This window comes from Ostrinia furnacalis, unplaced genomic scaffold (assembly GCF_004193835.3).
Source record: "Ostrinia furnacalis isolate ACB-3 unplaced genomic scaffold, ASM419383v2 OfSCF0976, whole genome shotgun sequence".
In the NCBI taxonomy this organism is placed as follows: domain Eukaryota; kingdom Metazoa; phylum Arthropoda; class Insecta; order Lepidoptera; family Crambidae; genus Ostrinia; species Ostrinia furnacalis.
In genome coordinates, this window is record NW_021131215.1 from 244,144 (window position 1) to 268,714 (window position 24,571).

General features: G+C 42.8%; 2 protein-coding genes across 4 annotated transcripts; both read left to right on the forward strand.

The window, feature by feature from the left end:
• Window positions 1-266: 266 nt before the first annotated feature.
• On the forward strand, window positions 267-16,791 carry Bap60 (Brahma-associated protein 60). Its single transcript, XM_028301710.1, has 10 exons — window positions 267-584; window positions 2,361-2,563; window positions 7,010-7,245; window positions 7,658-7,755; window positions 7,830-7,958; window positions 8,736-8,909; window positions 10,286-10,486; window positions 11,459-11,554; window positions 11,641-11,751; window positions 16,310-16,791. Exons 1-10 carry the CDS (start codon window positions 444-446, stop codon window positions 16,481-16,483), a joined length of 1,563 nt encoding a protein of 520 aa, XP_028157511.1. The 5' UTR covers window positions 267-443; the 3' UTR covers window positions 16,484-16,791.
• Window positions 16,792-17,688: 897 nt separating this feature from the next.
• Window positions 17,689-22,452, forward strand: LOC114350781 (aquaporin). Of its 3 annotated transcripts, XM_028301713.1 has the most exons (8): window positions 17,689-17,703; window positions 17,832-18,015; window positions 18,331-18,404; window positions 19,967-20,157; window positions 20,227-20,445; window positions 20,523-20,660; window positions 21,212-21,292; window positions 21,613-22,452. In XM_028301713.1, the coding sequence occupies exons 3-8, from the start codon at window positions 18,353-18,355 to the stop codon at window positions 21,760-21,762; spliced, it is 831 nt and encodes a 276-aa protein (XP_028157514.1). In that variant the 5' UTR covers window positions 17,689-17,703; window positions 17,832-18,015; window positions 18,331-18,352; the 3' UTR covers window positions 21,763-22,452. The 3 variants fall into 3 exon arrangements, with proteins under 3 accessions (XP_028157514.1, XP_028157513.1, XP_028157512.1); XM_028301712.1 differs by lacking the exons at window positions 17,689-17,703; window positions 17,832-18,015 and adding an exon at window positions 18,022-18,233; XM_028301711.1 differs by lacking the exons at window positions 17,689-17,703; window positions 17,832-18,015 and having other exon boundaries at window positions 18,022-18,404.
• The last annotated feature ends 2,119 nt before the right edge of the window (window positions 22,453-24,571 follow it).

Genomic DNA, 24,571 nt, shown 5'->3' on the forward strand with positions numbered 1-24,571 from the left:
GTGCATGTGTGTGGGCAAGTGAAGCAAAACAGTGCATCGTGATCCTTTTGGTTCTCTCAAGTTGTCCATAGGAGGTCTCAGTAAAGTTGTGGTGCTCAAAGGGTGGGAAGGGGTATCATCTATCATCCTTCATTATATCATTACTTGATCTCATTATGTATAATATATAACTCGTACGTATCACTTATAAACTCGAAAATGGCACAAATCAAGTCGACCTCGACGTGTATTGCCAACATCATCAAAGTGACAGATGACAGTGACAACAATGGCTGGCATGCCAAATCAAAACAGCTTGGGTTATTGAATTTGAGTTAGAGATATATTGGGCTTTTACAATATTTATGAGTATATAAACACTTCCTGTGTTTTGTTATTAATATAAGAGTAAATGGTGTAGTAGATCGAACAGTTTCTAGGACAGTGATATATACAAAGCTGTAATGGCGCAACGCTTCCCTACAAATGCTCCAAACACCGCACCACCGCCGGGAGCGCTTCAGCAGCAGCAGCGGTACCCCGTGCCTGCCCAGCCGCCCGGCTCCCCCATGCCCCCCAGACCTTACCCTGGACCTAACTTTCCTGTGAGTATTTGCTACTAAATACAGTTGACAAAATACAGTTACAGTACAGTTGACATGCCAATCAAACAAATATGTAGATGATATTCTATTAAATATTACGTCCTATCCTACACACTGAACATTGATATTGCTAAGCATGCTCTGATTAGGGCTCATACAATATAAAATTGTCTATCTTTATAGTTGGGTACAGATTAGAGCATTGCTATTGTAACGTTCTTACAAATGATACAATACAGGTAAAATGTACGACGCGGACGTTTGGTTCGCGAAAGTGTGATACGCTTGACATTTCATATAGCAGCGTGTGGTTCTGTTACAAGTAAATTCTCTATTCTATACTCACCATAAGGTTGACTCACTAAAATGTTTTAAGCATGATTTGCCTTGGTTTTTATTTATATGATAATCGAAATAAATACAATATCCATCAATAATTTAATTTTGATCAAAATTTCCTTTGACATCAGTTGATTTTAATTAAATTATTTTTGTCATCAAAACTTGGATACATATAAAAATGAATCCCTACTTACCTTGGTCATTGCGTGCTGGACCGATTTCTATAATTCTTTTTTTGTGTTGTTTCTTATTCAGGGTGGAATTTTGTAATGCCACCTGGAGGGAAAGTACTTGTAATACTGTAGATAGAAAGAAAACATTCCTTTATTTTTGAAAAGAAAGATACTGCATTCAAAGATTGTAGAAATTTTTAGAAAATTCACTACCTTACCATACAGTTTTCTGCACATAATTAAAATAATTTAAGATTTCATGGTTTTGCTTTCATTTAATTTATCAAGTTTGTTAGAGAGATTTCATCCTTATACTTAACCCTAACGATTGATGCAATAAAAATACAGCGTGTAATTTTTATCAGATTTTAGTTGATTCATTTCCCAGGTGTGGCAAGCAAATTTTTGAAAATCTTTGAATGCAGTTCTATTTCTTTTCAAAAATAAAGGAATGTTTTCTTTGAGAAAATTTTTCTATATCTACAATTTTAAGAGTACTTTCCCTCCAGGTGGCATTACAAAATTCCACCCTGTATGTAGTCAGGAGAATTTTTATTTTATTTATTTGGACAACTAACAAAACATACACATGTACATGACATGGAAATGAATTATTTTATCTAGAAGTCATAAAAGTACTTAGAACTAAGTGATGTCTTAATTGAAGGCTGACATGGCATACAATTGTTTTTATGCAGGATGGCAGGTATTTGACCGCAATTGTACCTGATGTTAAGTAAGATGCAGTCTAGGATGGTACATATCTGCCCTGTAAGTGCCTATTTACTCTTGCCTTGAAAAGGCCCAGATTATAGTGTTCAGGAAAGACAGTAGCAGGCATCGAATTCCAGTCCCTAGCTGTTGACAGTTATATATTTAAAAACAATACTAGTTATTTGCTGCCGCTGCAAAGGATTGCAGCACAGCACGCTTGAATTTCAGTGGCTTATAACAGAGAGGGTCATACTAATTTTTCTTAAGACAGGACAATACCTGTCAGGACAACTAATCATTTATATATTCTTGAAAGAACAGCCCACTACTTAATATTTTCTTCAAAGTTTCTAGCGTGTTTTTAAAAGGTTCGGTTTCTCCAAAACTATATTAAAAAAATCAAACCTTCGGTTCGGAAATGTTAAATAATTCCTGCAATCCCAAGATTCGTCACCATCGTGTGCCTATTACATATAATTTACTAACACAGCAGTCTTTGCCGTTCGTTTTCCTAACAATAAAAATGAAATATTTTTTTGTACGCAAGGCTCGCAGCGGATTCACGCCTCCGCCCGCCGGCGGCGCGGGCGCGGGACGCGGCGCGGGCGCGGGCGCGGGCGCGCCCTACGGGCCCGGCGTGGGCGTGGGCGTGGGCTCGCGTCCGCCGCCGCCTCCGCCGCAGGCCGCCAAACGCGCCGCCGACGCACGGAGCCCCATGCCACCTCAGCACAAGCCCGCTATGTACAATCCGTAAGTGATTTACGCTCGCGTAATATATCTGTCAACGTGAAATTGTGAACTCTGTCAGTTTATAATATAACGCGTTAGATTGTAAACTAACAGTGGGTTAGGTTAGGTTAGATTGTAATTTTCGATCATATTGAGAGTATTGTATCATATCTTACTATCGATTCTATCGATTTAGTAAGTATGTATACCGAATAAATCATAATCGATTATTCGATTGCAATAATCGATTATATTGCTGAAAATAAGGAATTGAATTAACAATCAAATGATAGTAATGATGGTAATCAATAAAATCGATTAATCGAATTGTTAATCGATAAATCGTTATTTGGCAATATCGATTAATAATCGATCCGTGATCGATTATGCGACAACACTACAACTTAACTGGTAGAAATCCCATTGAAACATGACTGTGTTCATGTCATTTCTCTAAATGGTACCTAGCTATGGGCCTACGCTTATAATGTAGAACATGGTTTAAATATACCATTTGTTGGCCCCACTCCTGAACTATTGCACTATTGGACAAAATAATGGATAAATAACTAACCCCCTTACTAATAAAAAGTTACACAGTTATTGATCACTGTTTTAAAATGACATTTCCATACTAAACGTCACTTTAAAACACTGATCAACGAGCGTGTAAGTTTTATTAGTAAGGGGGTTAATGTATTTAAAATGTAAGTAGATAAGTAGGTATATTAATTAATAATATTTTTTGTTTGCGCAATAAAGCACCTATTACTTTTACACATTATGTCAATTTCCAAGCAAACCCAGGAATTTTTGGTAGTTATTTATATGAAAATATATTTCTGATATGAAGGCCTAACAAATAATAGTAGTTACATTTCTGTTGGTTTTACGCCCAGATTCCATAGAATTATTCCATGGAATTAACATAAAAGTACCCATCATCCTTTAATATATTTTTTTTTACATAAAATATTTTACTGAATCTTTAATAAAACAAAATTTTAACACTCTTTTAGGGGGTTTTTTGGACTTCTTGGCGGGAATCTGAAGCGTCATGTTAGCGGTTTTGTTTTATTTCCTCAGATTCGTGTTTGGGCGACTATTGATGTGTTGAACTTGAATTTTGGGCACATTAGAATAATAATTTTTAACCAAGGTAGATAAAGTTAAAAACGGGATTATTTCCAAAAAAGTAAAATTGTCGACAATTACAGCAAGAATTTACCAAGAGTGTTATACCATTTTGGAATCCTTACTAAATGCGCCCAATTATGACGTCACTTTCCACCTTCGCGTAGTACAATTTTTTTTTTCAGAACAGTCAGTTTAAACTAGGCAAAATTTTTATTTTGAAGTTTTTTTTGGGAATAATGTATTTTTTTCATCCAAGCTGGAGCAGATTCAGGGTTACATAACAAAAAAAAATTAGGAAAAGTGAAGATTTGTGGCAACACGAGTAAAAAGACCGTCACCGTGAGTAAATTTTTTTGGTTTTTTTTAATGCCTATTATTTTGACAAAATGTCACATAGATTTTTTTTAATATTTTTCTGATAACCAGCATAACTTGCCTCAACACCCAGTTCCGGCTTGACGTTGCATTACAAAACAAGGGCACGTGTCAAAATATTATTCAAAGTTTAAAAAAGATAATTATAATATGAATTACTGTGTAATAGAAAGAGAGGTATCAATAAGTCAAAATGGCGAGAATGCAACTACTCGCGCGTACTGGTGATGTATATTATGGAACAAGATGGTTCTTCAAACACCCCCACCTGCCAAAAAGGACAGAGTTCATTGTCCATTATCTCTCGCCTGCGTATAAGTCACGCATTATACCCCTGTTCATCTTGCCAAAATGCGGATCAAGGATAGCTCCATTGCGAATGCGGCTTGGATGAAGAAACAGCTAACCACATCTTTTTCAACTGCCCCAAAATTGACCATTCGTTATACGACTTCCTTCCCAAAAATTTCCCTTTTCCGACTAACCTTTTAATGTGTCCATAACTTTACTAATCCCCATACTTTGAAATCTGTAGTTAAAATTAACATTATTTTACAAAATTAATTTGTAAAACAAGCAAGAGCTGGCAGAAAACTTTCCCGAAACTAAACCTCCACATTTGTGTTTATTTTTATGTGTTATGTTTATGTATTGTGTTATCTTATTTGTTATGTCTCTTTGTTTTAGGTATTTTGTTTAGCATACCTTTGAAAATTAAAATTTATCAAAATACCTACACCGTGTAAAATTTGCGCTCGTAATATTGGCGGAACAGTGTGCCCTGTGGCGAAAAACACAAGTTCATCGCCTTTAATAAAAGAAGAAGAACACGAAGATTAGTCACTATAACGAGGAGTACGCAGTACACGCGTACTGCTTACGGAAGAGCGTAGTAAAAAGTCATTTCCAAACTATACTTGATTAGTTTCACACCCTTGCGTTTTGCCTATGTATAGAATGGAAAGACGCCTCATCTCGCTTGAAACTTGAAAATGGCACTAATCAAGTTGGCCTCGACGTGTATTGCCAATATCAAAAAAGAAGAAGTAGACCACAGACATGACTTGCAAGTGAGTGAGTGACAGTGACTGTGACAACAATGGCTGGCATGCCAAATCAAAACAGCTTGGGTTTGGATTGAGAGTTGATTTGAATTTGAGTTAGAGATTATTTATTCAATAATTTATTGGGCATTTACAATATTTATGAGTATATAAACAATTCCTGTGTTTTGTTATTAATATAAGAGTAAATGGTGTAGTAGATCGAACAGTTTCTAGGACAGTGATATATACAAAGCTGTAATGGCGCAACGCTTCCCTACAAATGCTCCAAACACCGCACCGCCACCGGGAGCGCTTCAGCAGCAGCAGCGGTACCCCGTGCCTGCCCAGCCGCCCGGCTCCCCCATGCCCCCCAGACCTTACCCTGGACCTAACTTTCCTGTGAGTATTTGCTACTAAATACAGTTGACAAAATACATGCCAATCAAACAAATATGTAGATGATATTCTATTAAATATTACGTCCTATCCTACACACTGAACATTGATATTTCCAGGCATGCTCTGATTAGGGCTCATACAATATAAAATTGTCTATCTTGAAAGTTAGGTACAGATTAGAGCATTGCTATGTAATGTAACGTTCTTACGAATGATACAATACAGGTAAAATGTACGACGCGGACGTTTGGTTCGTGAAAGTGTGATATGCTTGACATTTCATATAGCAGCGTATGGTTCTGTTCTGTTACAAGTAAATTCTCTATTCTATACTCACCATAAGGTTGACTCACTAAAATGTTTTAAGCATGATTTGCCTTGGTTTTTTTTTATATGATAATCGAAATAAATACAATATCCATCAATAATTTAATTTTGATCAAAATTTCCTTTGACATCAGTTGATTTTAATTAAATTATTTTTGTCATCAAAACATGGATACATATAAAAATGAATCCCTACTTACCTTGGTCATTGCGTGCTGGACCGATTTCTATAATTCTTTTTTTGTGTTGTTTCTTATTCAGGGTGGAATTTTGTATTGCCACCTGGAGGGAAAGTACTCGTAATACTGTAGATAGAAAGAAAACATTCCTTTATTTTTGAAAAGAAAGAGAACTGCATTCAAAGATTATAGAAATTTTTAGAAAATTCACTACCTTACCATACAGTTTTCTGCACATAAGATTTCATGGTTTTGCTTTCATTTAATTTATCAAGTTTGTTAGAGAGATTTCATCCTTATACTTAACCCTAACGATTGATGCAATAAAAATACAGCGTATAATTTTTATCAGATTTTAGTTGGTTCATTTCCCAGGTGTGGCAAGCAAATTTTTGAAAATCTTTGAATGCAGTTCTATTTCTTTTCAAAAATAAAGGAATGTTTTCTTTGAGAAAATCCCAACTAATATTATAAATGGGTAAATCCGCGAAACAGTAAAAAACTTATGTTCCGATCGATAAAAAAAAAACTGTTGTAGTTCTGGTAAATTAAACTTCTGAATAACGATTCATACAAGTTTCCACATAAGGCGCCATGATCCATATTGATTAAATACTTCANCACACATGAATTAAGTATGTACCCAATCTAGTTGTAGTTAGGTCTGTAGTGGCGAGGGCCTGGTAATCGGTTAGACAGGGTGTCTTAGGCACCCTAGTACAGATACCAGTCTCTCACAAAGGTATTATTGCTGTATGATGATAACTTACTGTAACTAGATATAAGTTTTTATACCTCTGTGAAAGAGAAATAAAGTTTATTTATTATTTATTATTATTATTATTTATCGATAAACCCAAAAAAAAGTAGAGCCGAGCCGATGAATACTGGGTTTCTGAATGGAAACCATCGTCTCAGCAAAGTTAGCGCAGGGCGCCTCCCTCGCTCGACCCGCTGAGCGTCTGCCGTCCGGCGACGTCGCTCAGCATACGGTGTGCCCGCAGCGAGGCGTACGGCGGCGCGGGCGGCAAGCGCAAGAAGCGGCTGGCGGACAAGATCCTGCCGCAGAAGGTGCGCGACCTGGTGCCGGAGTCGCAGGCCTACATGGACCTGCTGGCCTTCGAGCGCAAGCTGGACGCCACCATCATGCGCAAGCGCCTCGACATCCAGGAGGCGCTCAAGCGGCCCATGAAGCAGAAGCGGAAGCTGAGGATATTCATCTCCAATACTTTTTATCCGGGTGAGTTTTGACGGTTTTTGGAATGTGTGAATTCATTCAAACTGCTGTAGACGTTCTTGAATTTAACTCGCTTTTCGTCGGTATTGTTTCCGTTCCATCGTGAATAGATGCTTTCTAAGAATGTCCTTGGACGCTGTGTTGATGGCTTTGTAGCTCAAAAACTGTGTCCTTTTTTTCACTCGCGAATTTTATAAACTTTTTTTTTTTGAGATAATAACAATCTCAGAATAATGAACTGTATTTCATTTTCTCTGCTATTATTTCTTATTTGACCATAATACTATGCATTTATAAAGGCAGCAAACAGGCAGGAGGTATGGCTGAGGGTAAGTACATGTAGATAAAGCCTGCATCAGTTTCATTCATAATGTTTATAATTGCTGAAATATTGATGAAATGACAATAATTACAGGACAAGGGGATAACGCAGTTGCGTCATGGGAATTGCGTGTCGAAGGTCGTTTGCTGGATGACTCTAAAAACGACCCAAACAAAGTTCCGGTTCCTTTGGTATAGTTTTATCAGTTATCTTTAGTGGGTTTAGTTCTGGTTAGGCGATAGCACTGACGTCGGATGCCTTTCAGGTTAAACGCAAGTTCTCGTCGTTCTTCAAGTCGCTCGTGATCGAGCTGGACAAGGAGCTCTACGGGCCCGACAACCACCTGGTCGAGTGGCACCGCACGTTGACCACACAAGAGACGGATGGGTTTCAGGTCAGAACTGTTAATTTTTTATCTCTTTTAAATGTATTATCAGATCATTTATTTAACATTTTTTCATTTTATTGTGTGACAAGTGATAACACATTTTCGTAAAAAGACAAGAGGTATATTCACAGTCCTTGACTAATGCAGTTGCAATAGCAACAATGTTTTTGTATGTAAGGCCGGCAATACACGGACCGCTTGAGGCAGTCAGGGTCGACAGCTTCAAGCTGCGACTGCACAGTGAACTGCAGAGTTCTATGGACGCACATACACGAACCGCTCGAGCGGTTGCAACTGATTCGGGCGGTCGACAGCACGCTAAATTTTCATCGTGCGGTCAAGCAGTCGCCAGCCATACACTGACTGCTCGAGCTGTCGACAGCTTTCGCGCAGTTACCTCCGCCCACTTTCTTAATTCCACGGCGCGCGCGCTTGTGATTTAATACCTGCTCGAGCAGTTATCACTGGCAGCTTCAAGCTGTTGACTCTTGACTGCAAGAGCGGTCCGTGTATGTTGATCACTGACTATCTGCTCGAGCTGTCCGTGTATTGCCGGCCTAAGTGATTTTTTTTTGCCAATAAAGATTTTTAAAGATTTATTTTATCTTGAGGGATTTTTATTTATCGCTCATAATAACGTTTCAATTATTGTAACTCGTCAGAGACCCCGCTGGCCCTCGCTGTGATATTTATCTGCGAATGAAGTTTAGATCTCAAATTCTGAAAGAAGGGAACTGAGTGCACGAGCGCGTCACGATTAACACGGCGGCTTCCCTTCGGCAGGTGAAGCGGCCCGGGTACAAGAACGTGCGCTGCACCATCCTGCTGCTGCTGGACTACCAGCCCATGCAGTACAAGCTGGACCAGCGCCTGGCGCGCCTGCTGGGCGTGCACACGCAGACGCGGCCCGTCATCGTCAACGCGCTGTGGCAGTACGTCAAGACGCACCGCCTGCAGGTACCCGCTGCAGCAGTACAGCTGGACCGTCGGTCCTCCTCAGCCAGATAGTTTTGGCCGCTCCGATCCTTTGTCAGACGAGCATTTTAAAGTAGTCGCCAAAGCCACGATGACCCGAACTTCATAACGATCTAACGTTCTTACCTGTGTTGGGAGCATGCGCTGACCGACCTTCAACTTTTATGTAATAATGTTTCAACTTTCAAACTACCAAATTGTCCATCTAGTCCAGTCATTATAGTAAGTTCACCTCGGAATTCGAGATACCCAGCTGTAAGTCTGTAAATACGTGTATATTGACACCCTAAAAGTTGTCTCAAAACCTACATATGATAGGGTGTAAGCAACTATTAAATTTCAAGGTCAACGGTCACAAAAATCGGTTTATTGCGCTTTTTTTAGAAATATCTCATTTCCTATGGGTTTTTTGCTATTTGTATTTATTATCAATATTGTAGAATACTAAATTCTCTACAAATTTTGTTTAAAAAATTTTTTTAATACGGTGAACCGTTTTTTTTCGAGATAGAGGGCGGAGAGCGCGCGGTCACTGCATCACTTCAGGTCAACTTAAGCGGTTTAGATTTTTCATACAAAAGGATTTTCCCGCTAATTCCCGTGGGAATTTCGGGAATTCCTTGTTGTTTACTTTTACTAAGGTACCTACATGCCAAATTTCAAGCGTCTAACTTCCGTTAAGCGTTTAGATTTTTCATACAAAAAGATTTTCCCGCTTATTCCTGTTCCCGTGGGAATTCCTAAGTATACTATAACCTGCCCAGGAGTATGAAGAATAATTGTACCAAGTTTCGTTAAAATCCGTCGAGTAGTTTTTGTTTCTATAAAGAACATACAGACGGACAGACAGACAGACAAAATTTTACTGTTTGCATTTTTGGCATCAGTATCGATCACTAATCACCCCCTGATAATTATTTTGAAAATATATTTCATGTACAGAATTGACCTCTACAGATTTATTATAAGTACTAGCGGCCGCCCTCTATCTCGAAAACGGTTCACCGTATAAAAAAATTTTTTGAACAAAATTTGTAGAGAATTTTGTATTCTACAATATTGATAATAAATACAAATAGCAAAAAAACCAATAGGAAATGAGATATTTCCAAAAAAAAGCGATTTTTGTGACCTTTGACCTTAAAATTTAATAGTTGCTTACACCCTACCATATGTAGGTTTTGAGATAACTTTAAGGGTGTCAATATACAAGTATTTACAGACTTACAGCTGGGTATCTCGAATTCCGAGATTCGTACTTAATTTAAGCTTAAATGATTGGACTAATCGCTGTGTTGAGATAATACGAACACCAATATTTGAAATCGACATTAAAGAGAACAAATGGCGTTCCCCAGGACCCGCACGAGCGCGAGTACATCGTGTGCGACAAGTACCTGGAGCAGATCTTCGGCGCCTCGCGCATGAAGCTGGCCGAGGTGCCCGGCCGCCTCAGCGCGCTGCTGCACGCGCCAGACCCCATCGTCATCAACCACGTCATCGCCGTCGAGCCGCCGCACGACACCAAGCAGACCGCCTGCTACGACATCGACGTCGAGGTACGCTCCTGCAGCCCCGGCCTCATCCACCGCGACACCAAGCAGACCGCCTGCCTAGACATCGACGTCGAGGTACGCTCCTGCAGCCCCGGCCTCATCGACCGCGACACCAAGCAGACCGCCTGCCTAGACATCGACGTCGAGGTACGCTCCTGCAGCCCCGGCCTCATCGACCGCGACACCAAGCAGACCGCCTGCCTAGACATCGACGTCGAGGTACGCTCCTGCAGCCCCGGCCTCATCGACCGCGACNGAGTTGCACCATCTTACTTTAACTTTAACAAACGTCAAAATTCTGTCAAACTCCATACAAAAAGGACCGGTTACCGTTATAGTTACGGTCAAAGTTAGGTGGTGCAACTCAGCTTAAAACTAAGAAAGATTGATGAAAAAGAAACATTTCGTTTTAAACCTTAACCGTATGACAATAAAGTGCACAATGGTATTTCGTATTGCAACCTAAGCCCTGATTGTCTCTTATTGGTCGTAGTAAAAATATAGTAAAATGCGTAACCAATTAGAGACGCGGTGAGCACGTGACCGGAGCGATGCGCTTACGCTAAAATTTCTACAAAGTGGTCAGGCGGAAGAGTCCCCGATAGTACGCTCCTGCAGCCCCGGCCTCATCCACCGCGTCGTCGCCGGCGAGCCGCCGCACGACACCAAGCAGACCGCCTGCTAAAGCCTGGTCCGTGAGCACGTAGAATCCCGTCCAATGACCCCAAGCTGCTCATCCTCGCGCGTAATTATATTGCAGCAACATAATTACGTGCGAGCGATAAGGATGGGTAGCTTGGGGTCATTGGACGGGATTCTACGTGCTCACGGACCAGGCTTTACGACATGACGTCACGTCGTCTGTGGGAGGCCAGGTCTATCGCGACGAGGCTCCGCACCCAGTCGGAACCTTCCCGGGGCGCTGTCGTATATAATTTGTTTCGTCTAATTGCAAAGATCATTATTGTTTTACAGGTGGATGACACACTCAAGACCCAGATGAACAACTTCTTATTGAGTACGGCGAATCAACAAGAGATTCAAGGCTTGGATTCTAAAATACATGAGACTGTACGTATCTTGTTATGTTTTTAAACATATATTTCCATAATAATAAACAAAGATCACAAAAATAATGAATTGGTGGTAAAATTCAGGTGGACACGATCAACCAGCTGAAGACGAACCGCGAGTTCTTCCTGAGCTTCAGCAAGGACCCGCAGCAGTTCATCCAGAAGTGGCTCGTCAGCCAGTCGCGCGACCTCAAGGTGAGCTGCGGCGCCCACAGTCGGCACAAAGCTCCGTTGATCATGACACTTATTCGCTGCTTATAAAAATAATAAATAGAATTCCTACACATACACACATCAACATGGTCTAGGGATATTTCAATGAGGGTTTTCGCGAATGAAAGATCCGCTAGATGGCGGGACGTGGATGTGGGGTCTGACTGCTGCGTGATTGGTGGATTTTGACATATCTGTCAATGTCATGTCAAAAATAACCAATCATGCAGCATTTGGACCTCGCGTCTACTTATTGCCATCTGACGGATTTTTCATTCGCGAAAACCCTCATTAAACCTAAATAACTAAAATTCTATAAACTTTTTGTTAAGACACCTACACATTAAAATAAACCTTGTTTAATTAGCCTATCTAATCTGATAGACTTTTTGATAAAGTTAAGTTTAAAAAAAAATTGGCCAAGTGCGTGTCGTGTCACGCGCAGTGTAGAGTTCCGTAGTTGTCCGTTGTTCACACAATATAAAGTCTGTTCGCCGAGAGTTGATAAATATTATGAAATGTCTTGCAATAGCGACTGTCGATTAATTATCGCAATCTGTATGGCGGGCGTCGTTTGTCACAACGCGCACTGAGTACCGTGGTACGAGCCACGCAGCTGTCGTCAAGCGCCCCGGCCGGCGGGCGGCGGAGGCCACAGCGTGACCACTTTTAGTAGATTTCTACTTTTTTGGTAGATTTGAGGCAAAGAGAACGATGATTTAGTAGTGCGAAATCGTTTAGTAGATTTTGGTAGATAATTGGTATTTTTAGAACATTCTTATAAATGGTAGTCCAAAATTAAATTGTAACCGAGCCGAGAATCCAGGCCAAAAAAAAGGCCAGGCCAAATAATCTACCAACTTTTTCATTATATCGACAAAAATAATTAGCGGGCCGCAATTTATAATGAGTTTAGAACCTCTGATATTTAATTTTTTTTTTATCAACTCTCGGCGAACAGACTTTATTTCAGAAGCAAGCAATTACGTCATCTAAAGTCGCTTTCAATATTTTCTTCAAAGGAATTTTTATTTTGTAAGAAATTTTATAATACATTAGTTATACGACTATTACTCCTAAACTAACTGCTCTATCTTAACCGTTATAGTTTTCCTTGAAAGTTCATAAAAAGCACTANAGTTATACGACTATTACTCCTAAACTAACTGATCTATCTTAACCGTTATAGTTTTCCTTGAAAGTTCATAAAAAGCACTATTATCATGAATTTTCCCAGATTTTTCAAGCCAACAGTTTAGTTTTTAGAGGGGGCGGGGGGGGGGGGGGACGCCCTACTCGAACGAAAATTGGCACCCTAAATCGAAAAATGGTCTTAGAAATCCCTAAGCCATTTTAAAAGACCTATCCAACGATACCCCACACGATGCACGATGGGGTAGAAGATGAAAAAAAATCATCCCCACTTTACATGTACCTAGATGAGCTACCCTAAAAAAAATTTTTTTTCTCAAAAATTTCTTTTTTCCAAATTTTTTTCTACCATTTTGTCGGCGTGATCTTTAAACATACCTCCACAAAATTACAGCTCTCTAGTGCCAGTAGTTTCCAAGCAAAACCTCGGACAGACAGACAGACATATCGAAACTACAAGGGTTACTTGTCAGGACTACGGAGCCCTAAAAATAGTCTTAGAAACCCCTAAGCCATTTTAAAAGACCTATCCAACGATACTCCACACGATAGGGTAGAAGATGAAAAAAAATATCATCACTACTTTACATGTATGGGAGCTACGCTAAAAAAAAATTTTTTTTTTCAAAATTATAATTTTCCGTTTTGTCGGCGTGATTTATACCTCCACAAAATTACAGCTCTCTAGTGCCAACAGTTTCCAAGCAAAACCTCGGACGGACAGACAGACATGATGAAACTATAAGGCCCAGAAAAGACGGTGAAACGCAACTGCAACGAAACTCCAACTGGTAGACTTTTGAGTTGCATCTAAGTTTCTGCCATAGCGTCCGTTGAGAGACCACACATGACGCGACCAGTTAGAAACTTTCAGTTTCAGTTTCATTCATAAGAATCATCAGAAAGTTGCAGTTGCGTTTCACCGTCTGTTCTGGGCCTAACTACGGAACCCTAACAAACTTAGAAGAAGAGGAAAAACTTAGACAACATTTCAATATTAACTTTATTTTTGAAACATGAAAACCTAAACAAAACAACTATTATTTTTTTTATAAAAATTGTTGAAAATTTAAACTTAATAATCCGTGGATCCACCTAAGACTCTCCTGACACATCCTGGCCGGGCTGGCCAGGCCTGAGGGGGCCCCGGCCCAAGATGGGCCTCATAAGAAGGCTCAAAGTCACCCAAAGGGCGGTGGAACATGCTATACTCGAGTTTATCTGCGTGGTCGAATCAGAAATAATGAGATTCGCAGGAAAACAAAAGTGTATAGCCCGCAGAATTTCTAAAAGACTTGCTTTTAGTTTAGGAACTTTAGTTCATTTGGCCGGCCGTTTGGTGTAGTGGTTCGGAATGGACTACTATGCCGAGAGGTCCCGGATTCGATTCCAGGACAGGCGGAAATGACTTGACTTACTTGACTTATGGTCCTATGTCCCCTAGATGGGGCAGAGGGCGTCCACAACAGTCCTCCATCTCGTTCGGTCTTGAGCTTCTCGCTTGATCTCGCTCCAGGTCTTGCCGATCTTCTTCGCCTCGTCCGCTACAGTGCGCCGCCAAGTTTGCCTGGGTCGACCACGTTTGCGTTTTCCTTGGGGATTCCAATCCAGAGCCTGCTTAGGGATGTGATCGGGGTCCCTTCGGAGAGTGTGGCCAATCCAGTTCCACTTGCGGCGCTTGATCTGCTGGTCGATCGGAATTTCGTGGCAGCGTTCCAATAGCTCGACGTTGGAGATTTTCTCGGGCCAGTATATGCCGAGAATTCGACGAAGGCAGCGGTTGATGAAGACCTGCAGCTGGTGCGAGATAACCTTGGTGACCTTTCACGTTTCACACCCATAGAGCAGAACGGATTTAACGTTGGAGCCGAATATTTTGATCTTGACCCTTCGGGTCAATTTCCGTGACTGCCATATGGGGCGAAGTTGTGCGAAGGTAGCTCTGGCCTTGGCAATGCGCGAAGTGATGTCCTCTTCGGTACCTCCAGTTTCTGACACGACGCTCCCGAGGTAGGTGAAATTGTGGACTCGTGCCACATCCTCTGCACCAATCCGTAATGGCGTGCAATTTCTCACACCAGATCGCATCTCTTGGGTCTTCCGGCAGTTAATTTTGAGCCCTGTGATACCCGCTTCTCGATGTAGGTCATCAAGTTTGGACTGCATATCGTGATGCGTGTGGCTCAGCAAACAGAGGTCATCGGCATAATCTAAGTCTTCTAAGACTCCGATTATACCCCACTCTATTCCACGCCGTCGCCACGAAGTCTACCTAACCTTTGTAGACTTTGAAAAGGCCTTTGATACGCTGAAGTGGGCAAGTATATTATGGTCGCGACTCGCTGACATTGGTGTCCCGCCGAAAATCATCGACCTACTGAAGGCCATCTACAGGAAATATTCTTGTACGGTGACTCACGACGGCCTCATCTCCGAAGACATCGAGGTGCATGCGGGCGTCCGGCAAGGCTGCCTGCTTTCGCCCCTTCTCTTTCTGGTTGTCTTGGATGGAGTCATGAATCGCGCATATCAAGACAGGCGGAAATAGAAATGATGAATTTCAGTTATGGGTTTTGGTGTTACTATGTATAAGTAAGTATGTATTTAAAAAAATATAAGTAGTATGTCTGTTAAGCTAGCACCCATAACACAAGCATTTTAGTTGGTGCTGTGTGAAATTGACCAAAAATATTTGTGCAATATAATATTTGAAACACTTCGATTAGAGTATAACGCAGCACTTTTGCAATAAAATGTATGTATACTAGATGTTGAATATAATGTGAGCTGCAAAACTGTTACTCTAATATAAATTTGTTCGTTTAAGAATTATTATACTGGTGCTCTGCGAGCTATGTGCCCTGCGTTCTGCCACTTGATTTTAGCGGTTCTGCGCGCCACTTAGTCACTTTGGTTCTTCTGCAGATCGCCTCATTTCTGATTCAATCATACAGGGAAACCGTGAGCATAGCACGCTCCATCGCCCTTCGGGTGATGGCCGCTGGGGCAGAAAAGTTCTCGACTGGCGACCACGAGCCGGAAGACGTAGTGTGGGCAGGCTTCCCACTAGGTGGACCGATGATGTGGTGTAGGTCGCGGGAGGTGCCTGGATGCGGGCGCCGCATGTCTGGTCTTTGCGGAGCCTTCGTTCAGCAGTGGACGTCATTCGGCTGAAACGAACGAACGATCGCTCAATCCTTCCGATTAACCCATAAATTACATTCACATTCGGCGCCGACGCCGTCGCCGCATCGCTGCACCGGTCTCCTTCGGGTCCGGCGCGAGGCACACGACCCGCGCCGTGCAGGAACTCGCCGGCTCCAAACGACACCGGTGCGGCGACGCCGAGGGCGGAACGTTCGCTCAACTCCGCACTCTCGCTCCGCAGACGATGAACGGCTCGGCCGGCAACCCCGAGGAGGAGCGCGTGCACGCCTTCTACGCGCAGCCCTGGGCCGGCGAGGGCGTCGCGCGCTACCTGCACGCGCGGGTCGCCGCGCGCCGCCGCGACCTCGACGCCCAGCTGCACGCGCCGCACGCGCCCCACCTCGCGCGCCTCTAGGGGGCCTGCACGTGCGGGGCGCGCCTCTAGGGACCTGCACGCGCGGGGCCCGCCACCTCGACGCGCCGCACGCGCCCCGCCTCGCGCGCCTCTAGGGGCCCTGCACGCGCGGGGCCCGCCACCTCGACGCGCCGCACGCGCCCCGCCTCGTGCGCCTCTAGGGGCCCTGCACGCGCGGGGCCCGCCACCTCGACGCGCCGCACGCGCCCCGCCTCGCGCGCCTCTAGGGACCTGCACGCGCGGGGCCCTGCACATCTCGCCCCTGCCCTGTAGCCCACAGTGATCAATAAAAGTCGTTTGCACCCGTACTTTATCGTTTTATTTATGAAATTCTCGAGCTCCTGTAAATGAAAAAGAAGATACCTTTTGTTTTACCACGAATGACGTTCACCCGGAGAAAAGCCAAATTCGAGGGGATTCAAGTTTCACATCTACCGGCCCTGAGCCACCACCGTGCATGGTCGCTTGTGCTTCCCGCGACCTTCACTACATTTTTGGTTTGAACACTTAAAACGAACGAGGTGGCTTGGCGCGACCTCCCGCAAGAAGGAACGATCAGGGACAGCCTCATCATAGCCTTTGGATAATTGTCATTTTTAACGCGCATTTTTTAACATGTAGGACCTATGACTATGTAGGACATATGATTTTGTGGCTACACAGTATGTTACGTTTCACCCTCTTGCGTCAGTTTACAATTTCGCTGAATAGAAGTAATATATTCCAAGCAATAGTATTTTTACAATTTTACGATGACAGACTGCTCTGCTGTACGAACGGATATATGCATCTTATTTATTTATAAATATATAGGTCTGCCAACATTGTTACTTAACAGCTTGTACTCGTACACTTAAAAATCAAAAAAGTTTCAATGCAACAATTTTGTTTGGAAAGAAATAATCGTACGGTACTTAAGAAATTTCCTTCTCGTTGTCCACCTTATTAATGGGGACAACGGGAAGTAATACAACAGGAATACATCACATTGCTTGCACTATTAAAAATACAGTTTATTGACAAAGTAGGTACATTAGGAATAAATCAAAACGTCTTATCTTAAAATCTGAAATGTGGCTATCTTATCTCACAAAACAACTGCTGAGCTATGATCAACACTTGAGATGAGATACAGATAACGCTTGAGAGCAGTGTGCTGCAGTAGCCTTCTAAATTCAAGTAGGCAAGTAAATAACTCGTGAAATATTTTTGGAAGATAAGTAATGACTACCTTAATATCTAGGGATTACAAAATTTATTAAAAGGAATTAAAGTCGATTAACATTTATGATATGTCATCATTCATTCGCTTGGTATCTAAGTAACAGTATCTTGTTCTACATTTCAGGAATATGGATATAAGCCTGCAGCTTGGGTAGTACAAAAATACGAGTTTCTACAATCGTCAATATACCTACTTAGTACTTTTCAGTTTTGATGACTGTTTTCAAGAATCAATTCATCATAAGATGATCTCATTCGCACCATTTGACACTGTCCACATCTGGCAACGTGTGAAAATGTGTAACTAAGTAAGTACCTACCTACCTAATGTTTCGACAGAAGCGGAACTCAAATTATCATCATCATTACTAAGACAGTAAGTAAACAGGTAGCTGGCGACGCAGTGTGCGCCGGAGTCGACGCCGCACTACGCAAACATCATCAACGTATAATTCGCACGATAAAGCCAGCCTTATAAACGATACCACGCTTTACGCGCGCACAAACAAACTGTCTTCACTGAAAGGTGCTTACCGTTTGACAAGGCCTGACTGACGTGATTAATTATTTCATTAGCAGACAACAAAATTGTGCATATAGACTTACGTAAAGTGTGTTTGCAGATTCAGTGCACGGACATCCATCATGTTTGGGAGTTCCAGAGACGTGTCTCCGGAGGAGCGAAATTCACTCAGTAGTAAGTGGATTTACTACTTACCGCATGAATCCATGCATCAAAGCCATGTCAACCAGGCAACACTGACAAATTGCTTATTTAAATAAACAAGAAGTCGTTCACACATTATTTCAGGTCGACTCGGTCACTAAAAGACTAATTGGCGATTTTTCTTATTTCTCATTCATTGATGTTTGACTTTTTCGAAAGTTTAACGATAATAATGGAGGATCATTTATCAAGGAAAGCAATTAGAATCATCCGACTCCAGTCATTAATTGAGTGACATGACATTAAATAGAGACAAAAACAATTAAGTGTTTTTAAATTATGTAATTATGCCTAATTTTTACCCGACAGCGCCAGAAGGAGGGTTATGTTTTTAAAGTTGAATTCTCACCATTTAGCATGCGCGTATTTAGACCACCCCACAACGGTCGATCTAGTCTAGTGCCCGCCCCAGCATGTTAGCCTTGTTGTCACGTTGGCATGGCAAGTCAGGGGTCAGATTCTTCGTAGGTACGTGATTGATGTAACAAATTCGTCATGCTCAGGTTAGCTAGTATAAAAAAATACAACTTGTTATTATCATACCTAATTCTTATTTATTGTAACTTACCTAATTAATTAAGAGTAGGTATTAAGACCAAAATTACTAATTTATAAAATTTAGCTGTTTGTGTCTTTGTCAGTGAAGAATTAAATGAGTATTAAGTACTCACTAAGCAGGATTAAGGTGCGGCGGATTTAAAAAAATATTAATAATTCACTAACGATAAGATCAACAGAGGTCATTGCTTCGTATGACATTAAAATATATTATTAGTTAGAAGAACACAATTTAGGTTTTGTTAATTTTTCCAATTAGTAGGTATTTAATATTGATTGATTACCTACTTAACACTTTCTCGAACAGTAACCCAGACACAATAGAAGTTTAATTGTTATGACGGCTATAGTAGTTCACTGTCCAGGAAAGAGTTAATTTGCAATTTTGAGAATAGAGGTAACTTACTCAATAGGTAGGTACTCAATAAGGTATTGAGTTTTGAACTTTTAAACTACAAAAATGCAAATGATCACGGGCCAAACGACGACCGGGTATTTGTGCTGGTTTTCCGTCCAGCTCCTGTTTTCGTCCATTTGACTGAGCTGCCACAAACACGTGCGAAATTTGAATGCGACCTGCCTTCCCGTAAAACTGACAATATCCTGTGAGGCCATTGAAACGGAGCCGCGAGTTATTGTCCTATAATTGTTTGGCCCCGTCTCAGGCTACGACTGGGGAATGGTGAATCCCCTGGGGTCGTCCAACTCCACACAGGCACAAAATCTATTTCGTGCACAGGTGCGCCGCCGCCACGCGCCTCGTATCTGAAATCCAAATCTTAAAATGTGCTCGTGCCTATTTATCATCGCGCACGAATGTCAACGATAACTCAATTTTATTGTATTATAGGTATAACTGTGGTATACCTATCTATTCAATGCTTATTTTTGAAACGGCATTCGAGGGCATCACGCTACGAACGAAACGGATCTCCGGACCGATCTCGGGTCGGAATAATTCGTTCACCTTTCAGAACTGGCGTGCGGATGCGGCGCCTGCGGGGCGCGCGAGGCGGCGCGCGGCGACGAGGCGTGGCGCGTGCTGGCGGCGGAGGCGCTGGGCACGGCGCTGCTGGTGGCGCTGAGCTGCCTGCCCGCCTGCGCGCCCGCGCCGCCGCTGCAGCGCGCGCTGGCCGCCGGGCTCGTGGTCACCGTGCTCGTGCAGGTGCGACCCGCGGCTCCGCGACGCGCCCGTCGGCGCGGCTCGGTCTGACGCGCCCGCGTTGTGTTGCAGTGCTTCGACCACGTCTCGGGCGCGATGTTCAACCCGACGGTGACGCTGGCGGCGGCGCTGCGCGGACGCGTGGCGGGGGTGCGCGCGGCGAGCATGCTGGGCGCGCAGCTGGCGGGCGCGGCGGCGGGCGCGGGGCTGCTGCGGCTGCTGGCGCCCTCCGCGCCCGGGGCCTGTGCGCTCTGCCTCACGCTGCCCGCTGACCACGTGTCCGTCTATAAGGTGCGCTTAGAAATTTCTGTTTCGACGAACTAGGTGTGAACGTTTGATTTTTTTTATCGTCGGCGTTCGCTTTTCAGGCGGCGGCGATAGAAGCCGTGCTGGGCGGCTGCCTGGCGCTGGCCAACTGCGCGTCGTGGGACGCGCGCAACCGGCTGCTCACCGACTCGTGGCCCGCGCGCATCGGGCTCATCGTGGCCGGGCTCACGCTGGTCGCGGTGAATCTCTCGTCCTTCCAGCCCGGAGGCCTCGATCGCCTGTTTAACGCTTAATGAACGCGGTGCTCGAGTACAGTACTGGTCTCCTGGTCATGAGTGGACTAAATGTCCCCCGAAGGGCGGGTGGAGCGTGCTATGCTCGGAGTTTCCCGGCGTATCGAATCGGTGACGAGATGATCCACACGAAAACCAAAGTAGGCACATAGCTCGTACGCCGCAGACGTAGTGCGACCGGTACCTACTCTTATGAGCCCATTTTGGGGTTTGTTGTTTTCCAACCGGACTAAAGAGCAGTATGCATCAATGAAAGAAATGTCTTTACTGAAACGCAATTCTCGTGAAATATGTATACCTACTCGTAAAAAAATGTTGGCCTCATAATAATACACATTTTGAGCAATGTTTATCTCTACCTGGACACGTGCCAGGCTGTCCACGCACGATTCCACCGTCCGGCCTTCACGATTCAACCTCTTTGTCATTGCATTACTATTTCTATTGCATACTGCGACACTACAAGCGCATCGCGTTGACACAGACGTTCGTTCCAGGGCGAGCTGACCGGCGCCAGCATGAACCCGGCGCGCAGCTTCGGGCCCGCGCTGTGGGCCATGAACTTCGACAGACACTGGGTCAGTGCACAGCGGCTTCCAGCTACATCACAACCGCTCTTGTAATGTCGTCAGATCGAGTGACCGGTTTAAAGAAAGAAAGAAAGAAAAAATATTTTTCGGTACCAAAAATATAACGATACAAACCAACAAATTTAATAGAGCAAAAAATAAAAGTTGTACCAAATCGGTCTCTAAATAATAATAATCATAATATCTTTATTGCTTCATGTGGTACAAACAAGGTATAAAAAAACCAGCTCTGCCCATTTAGCAGGAAACTTGAGGTCAGTTCGCAGCATACTGAATACATAATAATGAAATGTAAATGTATTCGCCAGGTGTACTGGCTGGGCCCGCTGAGCGGCTCGGCGCTGTGCTCGGCGCTGTACGCGTGGGCCTGGCCCGCGCCGCCGCACGCGCCCGCGCGCGCCGACCCCTGCTGCCCGCGCGCCCCCTGCGCCCCGGGGCCCACCTGTGCCCCCCTGTGAGCCCCGCCTGCCCCGCGCCCGCAGCCGAGCGGCGGCCCGTCTGACTCGCGCGAGCCGCGGCAGGGGACACAAGTGACCAGGGAGTCTTTTACTGCCGACCTCTGATTGGAAATCGCTAGTGATGTGATGAATTTATCGAGACTAGTAAACTTGTGTGCGTGTAGGTTGTGATTAGATGTAGTAGTCGGTTCGCTCTGTATCTACGACGCCGCCGGTGTTTCGCTTGAGTAGATTACTGTAGTCAGCCCGATACAGTTTAGTATTTTGTGGTTTGGTGGAGGCCTCACCTCACACACGAAACATTAACGAATCGCCAAAATTCACATTATTAAAGGAGCATATTGAAATCAGGCCCACATTTGGCAGGCAAACATGTGTGCCTGAACAGACTACTTATTACCTACCAATTAATAAAAGACAAGAATCCATTACTAACTTAATCTCTACCAGCGTTGTTTTTTACTACTCCCTATCTGAAGATTTTACATGAGAGCTTATCAGCTTATATTTGTTATATTTTACAATCAAAATTTATTACCGGTCAAAACCTTTTTTGCCTGATTTTTGCAGTCAAAAGTGGTTTAACCGGTAATGAGTTTTATTTTTTTGTTAGGTACACCAATGATAGAATAAGTTGGAGTCAATATCACTTGACTGATTTGTCCAGTCAAAAGTGGTTTTGACCGATTATGAGTTTTGACTGTAACAGATACATCATCATTTCAGCCAGGACGTCCACTGCTGAACAAAGGTCTCCCCCACGTCTCCCCCAATGATTTCCACAAAGGCCGGTTGTTGGTAGCGGCCTGCATCCAGCGCCTTCCTTCCTTTATGAGGTCGTCAGTACACCTTGTAGGTGGACGACGGTAACGTTGCAGCTCAGTACGGCTAGCACGAAAAACTTTGCTTGCGTATTCGAATCGCCATCAAAAGATTTAGTACGAAACATGTACCTTGTAAACATGTCGTAAAGTGAACTTAGAATGAGAAATGGTTGCACGAAACTTATTTTGAGAATCAAAATTGTCACGTTATCTAAGATGTTTGGACGTTATCGTTTAATTCGAAGGTTGAGTACCTATCGAATTTTGTCGAATACCAAACGATTCGAAGACGAAAGTTGTTCATACTAGAGGTACATGGTAGAGCTAGAGAGGTTAGGTGTGCTCGCTAGCGAGTACGTCAAAAAAATCTATGAAGATTTTATTTCTTGAAAGTAGCCGCTAGGGGCGCTGCACAATATGTCATACATTTAATGTCTTTTTTTTACGTAGTCGCTAGCGAGCACAACTAACGTAAACTCATGGTAAGCACACAGATACCTCTAACGACATCTATTGTCATGATTAGAAAGTAACTTGAAGCCACGATAGCCGAACGGTGAAGGGGTCGGACTGGCCGACTCGAGATCCAGAGCGGGTTCGAATCCTACTGCCACTCGACTATTGTGGTGAGTGATGATTATTTGGTTTACCATGAGGGGCTAACGGGACTATTAGTAATTTGTGCAATTTACAATTAACTAAAAATCTTTAAAAAAATCTAATGTATAGCGCTGATTTCGTATCGTTAAGGAATCAATTCAAATTAATTTGGAATTAAACATTAACAAATGTTTTTATTTTTCTAATTCTATTTTTACATTATTTTTTTCATTGTTTTGGGAATTGTTTGGCAGTATTAAGCCGCAATAATCGACAGTTTTTGCGATGTTAATCCCATAAATTTCTGATGCGATGCAAAATGCATCCACGATCATTTTCTAATTAATATTTAAATGTATTTTACACACATGAGGTAAGGCCCGTCGGAGAATTTATTTATTTTCGTGATTGATATTTTTTGGTATTTCAATACATGGTGCTTTATGTGATCGTTTCTTCCAGATTTCCCTAATTGTTGTTTTGGCTGAGGGTTTGGGATGCTGAAGACTGCGAGTGAAGTCTAATTAGCGAGCAGTCTTCGTAAGTATTTGGATACCATAACTGGTTCTTCATAACCTTATATTGACACACTCCCATGTGACGCTGACACACCTGTTTTTCGTTTCAGATGCGGGAATTTAAATTTTGAGAACATAAAATAATTTTGTAATACCTAACTACTATGATGTATTTTAATTTACATCATCATCTTTTGTGCTATCATCTCTTCGCATTTCCTTGTTCTCAAACTTCTGAACCTGCAACAGTTTGAACGCTTTCGTGTCATGGAAATGCACATGCTTCATCTGGCACTTGAGGATGTGGAAGACGCCGCTTGTGGCCTGAGAATGTGCGAGACCCGTTGAACCACAGAAGAAGAGAGGGACGTTCAGGGTAAGCTTACAAACTGCATGCCTTCCAAGGTACCCTTTTCCATCATTCAAGTAGGAGTCTTTCTGACCTAGCAACGCGCAGTTATTTTTTTCATTAAGGTCTTTTCATATTAAGGCTAAGTTTTAAAAAATTTGAAGTGGCAATAATATTCACTAAACCGAACCCAATTTTAACGACGCTGAATCCCTTGAAGTTCGCACTAACGGTTACACTATCCCCCTTATCACAAAAAGTTAGACTTTGGTTGAACCCTGGTTTAAATTGACATTTGGTACGGAAATGTTACTTTAAACCATGTTTCGTCTCAGGTTAAACTTTTTTGTAATAAGGGGGTATAAGTTTAGTTGTGTAGATGCACATATTGCACTAATTAAAATAAGTTACATAATTATATTTAACGTATCCATACAACTGACAAGAATAATAAATTGTGTCAATTGAGAGCAAGTGAGGTGCTCCTAAATCCACGGTGAGGTGAGTCGATATAATGA